Source organism: Pistacia vera, unplaced genomic scaffold (assembly GCF_008641045.1).
Source record: "Pistacia vera cultivar Batoury unplaced genomic scaffold, PisVer_v2 Contig36, whole genome shotgun sequence".
Classification (NCBI taxonomy): Eukaryota; Viridiplantae; Streptophyta; class Magnoliopsida; order Sapindales; family Anacardiaceae; genus Pistacia; species Pistacia vera.
Window position 1 is genome coordinate 291,949 of NW_022196179.1, and position 16,025 is coordinate 307,973.

Below are 16,025 nucleotides of genomic sequence, written 5' to 3' on the forward strand. Positions count from 1 at the left end.
TCACATGGCACCTTCTGATTGATCACAGTTGACTTAGGNTTAAAGCTAATTCTTACGCAGTAACTGTTTGGACTCTCTCTTTCCACTATCTGAAAGCCTTAAATTCCCAGTCTTCCTTCTGTTTCTGTTCTACTTCAGTCCCAAACTGACAGATATGCTTTGTCTATAACATTTATTACACCTGCAACAGCACCACCTCATCTTTTTTTTTTTTTTTTTTTTTTTTGTTTCTCTCTGTGTTCTAACCGTTCAAACAGCTAATTTGCACCCCGCAACTTCATATTCAGTTTCAACACAGCACTGCTCTAATGGCCAACACAAAACCTAAAGTAGTTAAGCAACTCGGACAATTCCTTCAAGAGCAACAAGAACCTTTCATACTAGAGATTTACCTATCAGAAAGAGGGTATCAGAAGAAGAACTTGAATTCAGAAAGTAGTACCAGATTCAGCCAGGGTAATTCAAGCAAGTCTTTGAAGGGTTCCGGTAATACTAGTCCAAATAAAAGCAAAAAGGTTACTCCACAATTTTCCAAGGTATTGAGAGCTGCATATAAGAAGTTTACATCCATTAAAGACAGCCTCAGGATTAAGAATAATGATAACAGAAATGGTCAATTTAGTGTAACTGAGATGGCCAGGAATAGCCAAGAAGTTGCAGAACCAGATGGATTTTCCACAGCCAGTAGCACAACGGTTTTCAATTCGTGCTCGGATAGCGAAGTAGAAGAAACATCAACTTCAGTGCAAAAGAATGATGTATCATTCATTGAAAATACTTCTCAGTCTTTTAAACTCTGGAGTCCAGGAGATAAAGAGGTAGAAAAACTATGTTTATTGTGGTCTTCCTGGATCATTTTTTATAAAACTTAATTTTGTTAAAACCCTGTTCGAAAGTTGTTAGAAACAATCAAATCACTTAAATTACTGACAAAGCTAACAGGCTGCTGCAGAAGGAAAGCTTCAATGGAGATGCGTAGAAGACAGTAAACAGATAAGCCCTGTATCTGTGCTTGAAGAAATAACTTCTCATAGAGGTTCTTCACCAGGTAAGTGTTACCAATTTTTCTCAACTTATGATCTTCATTTTTTATGTTCTTATATTTACTTTGTTTTTTTGAAGATAAAACAGCAAGACAGGGTTCAGGCAACACTCAAGAAGAGAATCCATCAAGAAGTTGTATCACACTCAGTAAGAAAATAACAGAGGACTCCATACTATCAACTTCTTTCTGGAGCATACTTTTTCACTCAGCCATTGAAAAGCCAAGTTGTGCAGGTGCAACAGAAACACAAGAACCTGTCCACTCTAAATCCACCTCACAATTCTTCAAATCCAAAAAGGTTGTACAACAAACAGAGCAGCTTCTATTTGATTGCGTGAGAGAAGTTTTAGAGAGCCATGGAAAAGAGAGAAGGCAGCAAAATAAGAAAGAATTTCTGGGGTCTGAATTGCTTGGAAATCTCGTATGTGAGAAAATTAAGGCATGGGGAAAACAATCAGTTGATGGATTCAACATAACACAACTATTGAATGCAGATATCCAGGATTCAATAAAAGAATGGAATGATTTTGAGGCACAGCAGAGGGACATTGCGTTGGAGATTGGAGATGCCATACTAGAAGAGATCAAAGATCAAATTGTTACAGAAATGCTTTATTTTTCAAAAATTTAAACTTGCCCATTCGCTCGCTGTTCTTATTAATTTCATATGCTCTTTTCCAGTCCACTAATTTTTTGGCATTAACAATTTCAATATGAATATGGTATTTTCTTTTTAAGTATTTCAATGGCTTACCAGGATACTGCAAAAAAGTCAAAAATCTTAAATTACAGACAATAGCATAAATATTGATCTCATATTGATAATTCTTATTCCCCTTGACTACATTATGAGGTATTGTTAAAAGAATAACTTTGAAAGATACAACAGTTGAAATGAGAACAGGAATAGTTTCTAAATATGTTGAATGGGTGGCGTCAAAATGCCAACGACGGTCACAAGAGTTGCGGTATGGAACCCGCATACTTCACATGGCACCTTCTGATTGATCACAGTTGACTTAGGCAGATTACAATTACAACTTTTATTTTTGACATGATTGATGGATAGATGTTGATGTTTAAACCACCAAAAATAAAACTTGCTTAAAAATAAGTCGACATTTGGTTTGGGTTGGGGGGTATTCTTTCATTTAGAGCGAAAGTGGCATATGTGCCCCAAGCACATGACCTTGGGACCAACGTTGCTTTGAAAACTAATGCCCACACTGATAACACCTTTTTAGCTCTATATCCCAGTTTCTATTCTATGTCTGATTAATTTTTCTTTTATCATGCCGTTGGCTTAAAAGGCAAGTTTGTTACCCACTAATTCACTTAAAAGAACATGATCTATCATTGCCAACATAAGTATAACCCATAGCGACTGGTAACCTCCAATATTTTCTTCAGAGTTGAAATTAAAGCTGCTTCTTAAAATTATAACAACAGAAACAAATGGGTTTCGAAACTACAATAAAACAATTACTTTCCATCTATTCCCTTTAAAAGCGAACAAAATTCAGCTCAATTCCGACATCCCTTCTCAACAGGCCCATAATGCACCTTTCATGGGATTATTCTGAGCAAAACAACAATTATATTGTGAACTATTTTGATTTTTGCACTTGAACAATGTTTCTAACACAAAAACAATAAAGCAATATTTTGTACATCCTATTAATGAAGCATTTCTCTAAGACAAAAATATAACCAAAACTTATACATGGTTAAATTGTCAGATGGAATTATGGAATTCAAAGCATCAAAGAAAGGTTGAGAACTATATCCAGAAATATCACTGTGAAATGCATATATCTTGCTGATGCATAGTAGTTAGCGTTTTAGGTGAATGGGGAAACAGCGAACTAGATTTCACTGTCCTCACCAAGCTCCCCATCTTCAAGCTCCTCATAACCACTATTTCTACGGGAACCATCCCGATGGTCTCTTTTGTGTCTTTTATGCCGGCTTTCACTGTCTGACTCAGGTGTATATGCATGCTGCCAAGTTTCAGAAGAAAATTAATATGTTTCAGCACAAGTTAGCCATATTACCGTAAGCAAACATATATACCTTTCTAGATTTTTTACGGTCACTACCATGTCTGCGAGACTTCTTAGAATCTTCTCTTTCATCCCTATCTGAGCTCACATCATCAGTAGCACTTTGATGGCGTTTACGATGTTTTCTATCTTTGTCTTTTTCCTTTTTCTTCTCCTCTTTGTAGCCGTGACCATCAGTTGGATCTACGTTTTCACTATCTGTTTCATCTTTGTTTGTTCGTTCCTTCCCCTTTTCTCTATCACGTTCTCTATCCTTCTCTTTTCTCTCTTTCTCCTTTCGTTTCTCTTTCTCCTCTCTCTCTTTCTCCTTTTTAGCCTGCATATAGAAAAGTAATTATTTTTAGGATTACAGAACTTTCAGTTCTTTTGATTCACCAAAAAGAATACCAAAAAGCAAAGAGGGGAGAGCAAAAGTAACATTGTGAGCATACAACCCAAAGAAGATACCAAAGTCTACTAATGTAAACAATAAAACAACAAGAAACACATGATTGAATACAGTAATCTTTCCAAACTCTCATGCAAACCCATCCAGCAATAAAATCTGCAACAGGGGGATTGAGATTCTTAGACCCCACTTAATATGACAAATCCTTTAAAATCGAGGCCATTCATTAATTTGCAAAGAAGATCAGTCAAAGTCATTCAACTGGCAGGTCATCCACCATGAATCAGACACCCCATTTTTTTTTTTTTTTTTTAAATAAGAATCGGATGTCATTACAACATCACCAATAGATTAATCATTAATACAAAAGAATATAATAGCCACATCAAATGAACAGAAAGCATTCAACCAACTACTTAAAGACATTTAACAAAAATTCTGGTACCTTTTCTTCCTCACGCCTGCGCTCCTTTTCTTTAGCCTTTTCCAGCAAGTGAGAAATGTATTCCTCAAAGATCTGTCTCCTAAAGCTTTCTTCACCAATTGATCTAAAGAAGCAGGTGCGTAAAAAAACATTAACATACGCAAACACACCAAAAAAAAAAGAGATACTTCACATAAAATTAATTGAATCTCAAAATTCAGCATGTAAAAACCATCGTATAAGAAAATGCAATACTTGTACTCTTCACTGTCTTCAAAAAGTTGTTTGAATTCCTCCCAATTAGAAGACGACGTTATTTCCTAGAAGGCAGCACAGAAAGAAAAAATTAGCATGGTAGGACTGGCCAAGTCCAAGTGTTGCTAAATTGGAAACTATTCTGTTGAATCTTGAATTTTCCACCCCAATTGATAAGCAAAATGATTTAGAACTGCCATGTAGATGATATGATGATGCTGCATGTCTTATGACAGTGCCAAATTAGGTTTCTTTTTTTCTTTTATAAGAAACTTTAAACTTTGGGGAGTGCCAAACATTTAATACATCACTTGGGATAAAAAATTTGGGAATCAACTTGAGTTAAGTATTCTTCTAATATAAGGTGCTCTTATATTAGAAAGCAGTTTTGCCATACCTTGTAAGTATACAATAGTTTAGTAAAGTCATCGGCAAGTCGCTGGCGCTTTTTAGCCTCTTTTTCTTCCTTCTCCTTTGCTCTGTCAAGTAACTCCTCATATACAAGCTTTAACAAAGAAGAATATCATCAATTTTCAACTTAGGATACTATAAAAGGACAAATAGAGGATAATCAAATATGAAACCAACAAAACCATAAGAGTTGCATGTGCATAAATAGCAGGTAAACTTTAAATAATACCATAGCAATGCTGTTTTGGTGAATCTTATTGGAAAATCATCAACCTTCTTAATTTAATCATGCTAAAAGAAGTCACTAATTCAGCAAGACTAACTAGCAAATACAAAGGCATTAGAGTACCCATGTGAAGCATTTTGACAACATAAAAATTAATCCAATGAAGAGTAAACTTCAAGTGTTTGAACAAATGGTGCAGTGGTAAAGGAATAAAATGAGACTAATTGATGTTGCATGTCATGACCAAGTGAAGTACAGCATCCTCATCAGGTATGGTTGAACATGTCAGGCCAAGTTTTAAGAGGCATACATCTACTAAATCATTGGGAGTTCTCTGAGCTGTGAATTCAGGCGATCCTCAAAAACCTTTCAAAACAATGGCATTACCTTGCTCTCAACCAACTGGACTGAATGGACCATACCATGCATGTCATTATTGCCTCACCTTATCTCTTTTCTCAACCAGTTTAAATCATCAAAATATATAAGGGCCATATTATTTCAGATTTTTACAAGAAAAATAGCGAAAAATTATATTTGTATATAACACAACTAAAGTTTTGTCCATATTGCTTAATATGATAGTATCCAGTTCAATTTTCATTACGTTTCCAGACAAAGATTGTCATCTAAACACCATTCCACTATGGTAATAGGAACAACAAACAATATTTCAACACTCCATCCTAATTAACTAAGACTCAGGCATCACAGTCTCCTGGTTATGTAATAAAAAAGGAACACTAAATGACTTCTTATACACTGTTCATGCTCAGATCTCATTTTAAGCAAACAAATATTCATTTCATAAGACAACCCACCAACCAACCCAGATCTCAAGTTTTTAAGAGGCTATATTTCAAATAACAATTATAATAAATCAGAAGATGGAAAGCACTAGAATATAACACAACCACAATGGAAAGAAATACCTTAAAGTTGATATCTGATATCTGTGAAGCACCCAAACCTTCTGAAACAGCAGCCTCAAAGTCTTCAAATGTCCATGTTGTGGCAATGGTAACCTAAGAAAAGCATGATTGACATTAAGGTTGAATTGTAAGAAGACAACAAAGCACAAAATTAATAGCCCTTACCTTCCCTGACTTCATTGCATCTTTTATATGAGCTTTGTCTTCATGATACTGTCAATATGAAAATCGAAGAAATCAGACAAAACCCAAACTGAAAACTTACAGATTCACATAACTCCATGTGAAACAATAATGCACAAATTAAAACAGACTGTAAATTAGTAATTCAATACAAGTAACATCAGTAGAGTTGCTGGGAACATTAATCAAGGAGATCCTACATTTTAGTACTGTGATAAAAATTGTGAACCACACAAGAATGCATACAATTTATTTTTTCTTTTAAAGAGCGAACAATGTTTTGAAAGCCAAAAATTAATGTGCATATGCAACATACAGAATTATTAGTATTTGAGAATATGATATGAGCAAAACAGTAAACACTTCGGAGATCATCCTGGTCAAGGAAACTAGATAAATGGGTTTAAGACCATAAGGAAGAGAGAGGAAAAAAAAAAAAAGCATACAACTTAAACCACGACTTTAATGAATTCTTTGAATAAGGACAGAAAATTAGAGGTTAAGCCCCCACAAGTCCAGTTCATTTGTATGCTAATTTGGCTTTATCAGTCAGCTATTTAGCAAAACAAAATGCTTCTAAGCTAGAAAGATAAAACAGCACTGGTTTAAGCTGGTGCAACATAACAATTCCACAACTTCTTGTAAGCACCAAATTTCAAGGAAACTAAAAGAAACTTTATCTGACTAGAAATGTTATAGACCCAGTGATGGCTCGAGAAACCAGTATGCTATACATGGCTGCTTGGTAGTCTGGTTTCAAAAACATTCACTTACAAATCCTTGAATCTTATAATTCAAGCTGAATTTAACAAGTCCATGACTTACAAGATTAGACCTAGAACTTAATGCAACCCCACCTCATCACCTTTTACCCTCCAAAAAAGGCACTGAGGAACTTAAAAGGAACCAAAAGCTATTTAAGTCAACCAGTCAAAGCACATGGTTAGGGAATTGATTCCCAGCATTTCTAAACAAAAAAAAAAAATGAGGGGGTGCAAAGACCCAAAAACCTTGAACATATACCTATCCTTTAACCATCAGAGTCATTAGAAGATTATAAGAAATTGTTTTGATAGAGAAGTTTGCCTTCCATGGGAGCGAGAAGAGTTAAAATGTTACTTTATCAAACACTGTATACATATCAAAAAGGTTACCTGCTTCTCTAATTCTTCGACAACATCCTCAAACAGATCTTTAGGGGTCGAGCCAGAGGTATTTGATGCAACAGCATGATATTGGGGAAAATCTTTAACCTACAATAAAAATATAAATTACAAAACAAAACAAAATACTCCTAAAATTCTTTGTATTATTCCTCTATATTTTTGGCAGGTCCTGCAGTTCCTTGCCACTCAACTGATCTATTAAGCAGCTCTCAATGAGCTTGTCCTGGACAAAACAGAATAAGCCCACCTTTAAACAATAATCACGCCAGTGAGTTTTGGCTGTAAGAATGCCTTCAGCAACATGTTCTTCCATCATATTCCGATATGCATCACGGTTTTTCCGCTCAGTCCGCCTCAATTGTTCCTTATAGTTTTCACAGAAAAAGATAAGGACATATGCTAGATGAGAATTAAAATCATCATTCTGGATGAACACTACCTTCTGTATCTTCTTTTGTTCCTCTTCTTCCTTCTCCAAATCACGAATGTAATCCTGGAAAATCAGCAAGCGATCAAGTTTTTCAAGACGTGAGCATCTCTCATCATCTTCTAAGCGGTCTTGAACTTTTCGCCACTGGCTGTTCACCTGCAAATGAAAAACAAATCATGATGGTATTCAAAAATGTCAATCATGGCAAAAAAATTCTACAAACGAACCAGATTATAATCCTCATTTTCATAAATGTACCTTAATAAAATCACAGGATTCAAGAAATTTCCGATACTCTGCTATGTTCCGTCTCTGATCCTCCGCAGCCTTTTCCTTCTCCTGGATAATTATCAATGCCAAACTGTAAAGATAAGCATTCTAAGTAACATACAAATTACCAATCTCAGCTACCCATTCAGATAACTACACTAAGGACCCCATCCCCACATGCATTTTTACTTATGAAAAAAAAAATGTATAGTAGCAGATAACTCATACCTTCCTCTCAAGTTCCACCATGTAGTTGTCGAAAAGATCCTCCCGGTCTCTAACTCGTTCAACGGCCTTGAACCGTTCATCATTCTCAAACATAGTTACAGCCTTGCTGCAGAGGCAAAAAGTTGGTACTACTTAGCATATAAAGACCACACGAAAAATTGAAGTTCCGATAGCGAAGGGAAGATTTGAACCTCCATTTTGTAGAAGATGTGAGTTCCTTGGACTCCTGCAGAGATCAAGCCACCAAAAAGAGCATCATATCAATCAAAAAATTATTTAGGGAAGAGAAATAAGGTCAGTCTGAGCTGTACACAACATACTTCAAGCATCTTTGTGAATTCTTCTTTAGCCTTTTTCTGCCTTATTCGCCTCTCCTCAGCCTCCAGCTTTTTCCTTTGACCCAAGTACTGAAAAACATAAATAAAATGTAAGCAATTTTGTATCAGAATAAAAATAGTTAATTTTGTTGATACATAAAATTAACTCTTAAAAAGCAGGTAGACATTGGTCATTCAACTCTTGATTTGAACTTAATATAACCTGTCTATTTATACCAAAAAGAGGAACAGAAGAACTCCTTGCAAGCTGTTGCAGTAAATTTTCAAGCAAAGTTTACCTCATTAAATGCTTGCTTACGCTCACCAAGTGTTTTCAGAGCTCCATATCTTTTGTCATTAATTATCTCTCTCATTGCCTATACAAAGTTTCTATATCAATAAAAAGGTATTTTTCAAGAGACAAAACATAGAAGGAATAGGAAAAGGATATAGCTAAATAACCTGTTCCCAAGTCCAATCAGAGTGCACATTTGCAGATTCAAGAAGACCCTTGAAAGCATTTTTTGCCTCCTACACAAAGAAAATAATTAAAAACTAACTAAATAAGAAAGGAACCAATGCTGACAATCAGAATATCCGAGTCTGCCAATTCTTGAAAAAAATGTTTGATAACAAACATGTTTCTTGGTATTTACAGTACCAGCTTATTGGCAAAAACTAAAGGTTCATCATCAGGTGTTTTCTCCTCCACAGGAGTCACATTGATTTTTCCAGCAACCGCCATTCCTTTTTTCGCTTCCTGCCAATAGCACTTCACAGATAAGTCAACTAAAGAAAACTTGTTTTGCTTAATAATCTGCAGTGCATAAAATGTAAGCTCATTTTATTTGTTAGATGCAAAGTACTCAAAAATTGATATGTTTTTGTCTGCAATATGCTATTCAAACAACATGCACAAATTCAACAGCTTCAAATAAAAAATGACTCAAACCTCAATATCCTGCATAGAAGCTCCATCTGCAGAATTTACAGCATCTTGGGAATTGACATTTCCAAAACCACCACTGTAATTTATTGAGAACGCATAAGATAGCATCCCATTCGTGATTATATTTGTGTACCATATGAAATCATTAGAAATTACAGAAGTAAAATGGCATACATTACACTTGTGTTGGCACTGACTGAACCAGGAGGCACATTAGTACTTCCTGAGCCAACAACATTTAATGGAGTCATCATTGAAGTTTGAACAACAGTGGCAATTGCTCCAGCAGACTGTGCAACAGGAATGTTTGAAGATCCAGAAACTATCACAGGGGGAGGATTAGTCACAGCAACAACAGGAGTAACTGGGACTGGGCTAGAAGCCACAGCAGATAAAGTCGAAGAAGTACTTGAGCTGACTGAAATAGCTGCATTAGGTGTTTCAGCTGATGAGACACCAACAGCAGCAGAACCATTAGAATTCACCCCCAATTCTGACTGGGTTACCTGGGTCGCTGCCGCTTGGGCCTGTTCCCTGGCTAGCTGGAAGCAAACATTTTAAAAGAGATCAGACATGCAAAAGGGCAAGGGCAAAGAAATAATGTGTAAAATACCACCAAAAATAAATAAAAACCTTCAGTTCCTCTGGTATTGACCACTTAGACTGCTTTGTAACTTTGTTGTAATAATACCTGCAAAACAAATTCAGAAATTATGTACAGATCATGGACAAAAGATCTTATCATAAGAAGATCCAAGAATACACCTCACTAAGCAAAATAAATGGAAAAGATATTAAACAGAGAATAGTGTTTAAAGTTTAAACGCACTTTTTCCCTTCTTGAGTTGTGAATTCCTTCCAAACAGTTGAAGCGTCCGCCCTCTGTTATAATAACATAATTATCAAGTGAAAATATGAAGGTAATATGAGAATAAACTAAAATGAATAATAAATAAATATCATGTCCCAACAATAAGCAGTACACTGTCAGGAAGGAAACATAAGTACACAAGAAGGTCCATTAAAAGAGTTTAGAAATTCGGAAGAGAAGGAAAGGATAAGCAATATCTGTTACAACACAGTGATTTTAACACTAATGCCAATGTCCACTGACAGCAAATGATCCTATTACCAATTTCAAATTGTATGCAAATACTCATGATTTCTGTCAATTAGTTTGGCAACCTCAAATCTTTAACTTAATTCAGGAAAATAAACTTCCAACAGGATAACTCTACAGTTCATGTCAAAACAAGCAGAGCAATTGGTAATAGCAGAAACACGATCAAAACTAGTAGAAGATAACAAAATAATTATCCAATATCTGATCTCTAGAGCCCTAGGCCCTTGATCTACTACACATAAAGCATGTAGCTACACAATCCCAGAAAACGCAAACGATCTCCCTTGAGGCAATCTTCTTCATAAAATTATAAAACTGCATTACATGTTGAAACATATAGCAATGTTCTCATGTAAACAAGAGTACATCCAATTTCCCTTGGATAATGTAGAGAACCCTATCATACTTTTAAGTAACGTGTGGCAGCATCATCAAGTAAGTAACATCAACCTCTGTTCTCCAAAAATTATATTCTTCCTATATCCCTTAGATTTTGAACTTTATATATCCACAAAAAACCAAAGAATTGGATGATACAATCAATGAATGAATTAAAGACCAGCATCAAATTTCAGAGCACAGTAAAATTATGGCAGAGAATACTGAAAAATTGTTCTAAAAAATAGACAATCAAAAAGATAGAAACAGGAATGGAGTTCATAGTTTGCTTAAACAACACTTGAAATGACAAGCAACCTTGACTTAGCATTCATACCTTAAATCAGTAGCATATTGTATACTTGGGGAACTCTTTACAAACACTGACATCAAACATATTATAAACAAACAAAAGGCAAAAAACACAATGTAATGGGTAAAAATTGAAACACAAAGATACCAGATATGAATGGATAAACACAATTGTTCAAATACCACCAAAAGAATGACAGACAAAATAGTTATTTCTTCATGTTGATCTCTAAAGGCATCATGGAATGACCACATTTATCGGGTACACAATTCAAGCACAAAGCGACTATCAAATAAACAACAAAAGAAAGATAACAATAATATGTGTATGAAGAAAATCCTCATAGAAGCACACAGCTTCCATGATGGAGGTGAAAAATTGTATCCTCCTCCCAAAACTTCACAAGTAATGAAGCAGATAAAAGCAAGCATTACTACTCAACATCCATTAAGCACATCCAAACACCAATTCCAAATAATTTTTTTCCTAAATTGTAAAAAAGATGTAAATAGCAGAATGTTGCCTGCCTTGAGAAAGTGAAAGCCCGCCTTCATAATGAGCATATAGAGCAGTTGTTAAATTTCTCCAGACTTGCCATGACTTCTACAAACCAGTGGAAAGACATGCAAAGAAAATGAAAAATTCGAATAAAACAACTTTGCTCAATTCAACCATCACTTCAATTGTCAACATCCACTTAAGGGTACACGGTTTGCACAAATACCAGGATGTAAAATACTAAGCATATGAAAGGCATGATTGACTGGTCACAGAAGCTGACTTAAATGAGTTACAAAAATTTAAAACAGACAACTACAACTCACCTCAATTGGTGTCATCAATTCCAAAGGCTTCTCCCAGCTAGATTGTTTAGTCCTCTTATTATAATAATATCTGGAAAAATATTGGCATCACATAGTAAGAAAGCAAAGAAAAGAATAGACAATGTGTGTATTACTAGAATATACAGCAAAAATTTACCTTCTCCCATCACTCGCTGTATGCTCTTGCCAATCACACGATGAAGCCTGATTAATACTAGTAACATATGTTACCTGATATTCAATAAAAGCGTACAATTAAACCATATACAAATTCCACAGGGAAAATAAAAATAGAATGACAAGCATATTGCCCAAGAAAAAAGAAAATATAAACGACTTACAACTATATTTCAGTAATTATCAAAAATAATTTCTCAAGTTTTTGATATTATGACTGAATCTAACATAAGTTTATAAAATATCACCAGTACCCCAGTTGGATCATCTACACCAAAAATACGACTGAATTTACATATATTACTAAGACATCATGAACCCGCTTGGAGGTTATCTACCCCTAAAATCATGTTGTGCAACAATTCTTTCCAAATTACAGACATTTTAATAACTTAGTGTACTAACTGTATCTGTGGAAGAAAAAGCTGATGGTAGTTGACCAGTCTGTTGTACTGGTGCACTGTGATTTGCAGAGGACACCCACGATTGACCAGCTACAGGTGCATGCATTTGAGGCATTGGTTGGAACTGGGATGATCCACTTACATTATTCTGCGGCTGGCCATAAGAAGATGGCACAAACTGAAACAATGCAAAAACATCAAAAGAAATGCAAAAGGTACTCCAGAAAAACGAACTGCTTGGACAGTGAGCTCTTACAGTGTAAGATGAAGAGAGAGACATTCCAGGGACACCTAAGCCAGGCATCTGATTATTCATTGTTGGGGCTGGGTGCTGTGACTGAGGTGAGCCGGCTGTCAGAGGCCTATTAGTTTGGACATATGGTCCTTGTATAGCTTGTGATGAAGGCACGGCATGAACAGGCTGATTCGGCCTTGGAGGAAACTGCTGCATTGGTTGTGAAAACTGCACCTGATGATTTGGTATTGTCGGCATCCCAACATTTGAAGAGGAAATACCTTGTCCAACAGGCCGAAACTGTTGTGAAGCTGCTGGAATAAATGATTGCCCTTGCTGTGTTGGAAGCACTGGTCGAAACTATAGCAGAAGGCACATAAAGCACTTATCATAAACATGAAGAGGCAAGAGAATTACTTGCATGGATAAGTATCAACCAACACTATCCAACTGCAGGAGGTAGAAGAATCCACAGAAACAGCGACACAGGCATGCACACACACAGAGCTAGAGAAATCATCAGCTTTATGTGTGTGTAGAAAGATTTAATATAGGGTATAACAAGAAAAGGCAATCACACTCGTCTCTAGAAATCAGATTAGAACTGACCAAAAATACGAATCAAATTAAAACCGCATGCTAACATTCACCTTTATCTAAGCAAAGGTTTCAAGCATATTAAAAAACTAGTCAGCATTGATCATCTGAGAGATGCATGATAACTGAATCAATTTAGAATAAACGCATTAAGAAGCCCAAAACTAATCAAGACTGAACAAGTTTTGACGTATTATGTGGAACAATGGCCAGACCTAAATTAGTCATTATTACATTGACCAAGTGGCAATATGCACACATAAACTTAAATAAGCTCTTCTTAAGCTGAAACTTCTTCAGAGTTCAGAAATACCTGTGCTCCAGAGGATTGAGGATTATTGGCCATTCCTCCAGCACATAGGCAAGCCTCCTCGTGGAGCTGCAGATATCAAATAGCTATCATCAAAATGCTCTTATCAAGAAATCTCCGCAAAACAGTGCTCCATTATAGAGCCACAAGCTAAAGGCAAAAAAGGCAGTGTAAAAGTTCCCAATTATTCAAGTTATCATATTAAATGATTCACCGCGGTCTCTTAACAATAAAAATCTCCATTAAATCTAATCGGTTAACAAATGCCAATGTGCAAAAAGCATGATATTAACATTTAAACAAAGGTAGGCAGCCATGTCAAAAGAATTCTTAGACAGTCAAAACTTTTTCACGGTTCTTCTGCCTAAATTACATACTAGATAAACGATAACATATCAGACACTAATATTCCACTCAAAAAATAAAAACGTACACATAGTACCACTATATTGCATTACCTGGTTACCATACTTCTAATCAAGACATCAAATTATCTTATACTACGTTAAATTGTTCACAAGTCCTGAAAATTTTAAGATTTCAAGCAACCTATTATTCAATTATAAACATTTACACATTTATCTTCTCCCAGCAAACCAAGCAGTGTTCAAGTAAATTGCAGGAAAAAAACATCATTCTTTTACTAAGGAAAAATAAAAGAAAAAAATAACCAACACTTACAGATAGTAGGGAGTTTGCAAATACGAAGAACTATGGATTGTGATAAATATTATGCAGTCGTTGAAGCTGAGATCTGTCACCGTATTTTGGTAACTCTGGTCAGGTGTTAGGGTTTAAGAAAGAACAAACGGAAACATGAAATTTTGATTGAAAATGGCAAGGCAAAATTTTATCGCTCTTGTTTACTATTTCGCTTTTCCAATTATAGCCCTATTCGGATGTTAAAATTTCGTTATTATTAACCGGCTTGATCCGACATGCAGATCGGGCTTGAATTTAAACTGATCGGACCGAAAAGTCCACGGGTGCGTTTGGCTTATTATTTTTATCCATATTCTCAATCCTATTCTTCAAATATTATTTGGCAAATTATTCCAGAAATATTAGTCCATTTTTTAAATTACTTTTAGACCTCTTAAGTTTATTAATTTTATTAAATACCCCCAAAAAAAAGTTTAAAAATTAACAAAAACATCCTCACCCACCAATACTTACCAGATTCCAGCAACCAGCGTCGGTGGTAGTCGGAATCTCTCACAATAGTCACACCACCACCAGAAATGGCCGGTAATTCACTGATCTGGCCTTTTTCGGCCAGATTCACAGTGGATCTGGCCAGAAAATGTCAGATTTAGATGGAATTTTTCGACCGTCGATGGCCACATCCGGCCTTAGATCTGGCCTTTTCTGACTAGATCCGTGGTGGATCTGACTGGAAAAGGCTATATCGATCGAATACCCACAAGATCCAACCGGTATGTGTCCTTAAAAAATTTTCCGACCAGATTCCGGTGGTGGTGGCCGGAATCTGGCACTGCGGGTGATAGGGGTATTTTTGTCATTTTACAATATTTTAATATATTGGGGTGTTTATCAAATTAGCAAACCTAGGGGGTTTTTTTATAAATTTTTAAATTTTACCTCGTAGTACTCCCCTATCTAACTACCCAATATTATTCTCAAAATCCTATCTAAAATAATAAACCAAACGCACCCGACATTATTTTTCTATTTATTTGGTCTGTAATGAGATTTGGAGACTATTATAAGGTTATGTTATTTATTAATTTTGTATTTCTATTATGTAGTTTTAAATATTTTTCTAACAATATTTTAATATTTTAGGTTTAAATTTGTTGATGCTTAATTTTGACACCAACTAATCACACTTGGAAAATGTTGAGCTAACTCAGAAGACACACGTTTATATGGGGATATTGGGTTGAATAAGAGATGAATAACAATGTTTAAAGTGGTTCGGATGCTTAAATAAACAAATCCTACGTCCACTGGTATTGTATTAATATATGAGATCAGGTCAACGAGTTGATTTATAGATTAGAGAATACAAGTGAATACACGAAAGAGAGAGAGAATGTATGCCATTTCAAAGAAAAAGTAATTAATCCCACAAACGAAAGAGGAGCCCTCTATTTATAGTGGGATGAATTGAGATAATGATTACTGAATCTGTGAGTGGGTCAGATTGCCGTACAAATCCTGCTTTGTGTCCCGTTGTTCACACACTCGAGTGATTTCCTCGACTTGTGCAGGGATTGGACATGTGGAACGTTTCCAGCCTTTTGCCACTCTGGCGCATATCCACTACACTTGCAGGAGCATGCCGCTCACGTCAGCATGCAACGTGGCTGCGTCTGAACGGCTGAAAAACCTACCTAAACTTTGACCGCCCATG

General features: G+C 35.7%; 2 protein-coding genes across 2 annotated transcripts; one reads left to right on the forward strand and one right to left on the reverse strand.

Annotated features, from left to right (window-relative positions):
• The first annotated feature begins 97 nt into the window (after positions 1-97).
• On the forward strand, positions 98-1,737 carry LOC116139923. Its single transcript, XM_031425565.1, has 3 exons — positions 98-818; positions 943-1,048; positions 1,123-1,737. Exons 1-3 carry the CDS (start codon positions 309-311, stop codon positions 1,674-1,676), a joined length of 1,170 nt encoding a protein of 389 aa, XP_031281425.1. The 5' UTR covers positions 98-308; the 3' UTR covers positions 1,677-1,737.
• A 935-nt stretch (positions 1,738-2,672) lies between these two features.
• On the reverse strand, positions 2,673-14,494 carry LOC116139891 (pre-mRNA-processing protein 40A). The gene is made up of 27 exons (XM_031425523.1): positions 14,330-14,494; positions 13,652-13,717; positions 12,763-13,101; positions 12,508-12,684; positions 12,083-12,156; positions 11,926-11,995; positions 10,117-10,169; positions 9,921-9,978; positions 9,462-9,829; positions 9,291-9,363; positions 9,000-9,098; positions 8,801-8,869; positions 8,638-8,715; positions 8,342-8,428; positions 8,213-8,247; positions 8,022-8,127; positions 7,782-7,862; positions 7,533-7,679; positions 7,341-7,457; positions 7,082-7,180; positions 5,910-5,957; positions 5,745-5,837; positions 4,573-4,680; positions 4,176-4,240; positions 3,942-4,044; positions 3,119-3,424; positions 2,673-3,045 (listed from the first exon to the last, which is right to left on the reverse strand). Exons 2-27 carry the CDS (start codon positions 13,682-13,684, stop codon positions 2,911-2,913), a joined length of 3,021 nt encoding a protein of 1,006 aa, XP_031281383.1. The 5' UTR covers positions 13,685-13,717; positions 14,330-14,494; the 3' UTR covers positions 2,673-2,910.
• Between the last annotated feature and the right edge of the window lie 1,531 nt (positions 14,495-16,025).

Coding starts and splice junctions, on each gene's coding strand:
- LOC116139923 (XM_031425565.1), top strand. CDS start 309: ATGGCCAACACAAAACCTAAAGTAGTTAAGCAACTCGGACAATTCCTT. Junction 819..942: donor GGAGTCCAGGAGATAAAGAG/GTAGAAAAACTA, acceptor CAAAGCTAACAG/GCTGCTGCAGAAGGAAAGCT. Junction 1,049..1,122: donor TCATAGAGGTTCTTCACCAG/GTAAGTGTTACC, acceptor GTTTTTTTGAAG/ATAAAACAGCAAGACAGGGT.
- LOC116139891 (XM_031425523.1), bottom strand. CDS start 13,684: ATGGCCAATAATCCTCAATCCTCTGGAGCACAG. Junction 9,830..9,920: donor CAATACCAGAGGAACTGAAG/GTTTTTATTTAT, acceptor GTTTGCTTCCAG/CTAGCCAGGGAACAGGCCCA. Junction 7,863..8,021: donor TGGTGGAACTTGAGAGGAAG/GTATGAGTTATC, acceptor ATAATTATCCAG/GAGAAGGAAAAGGCTGCGGA.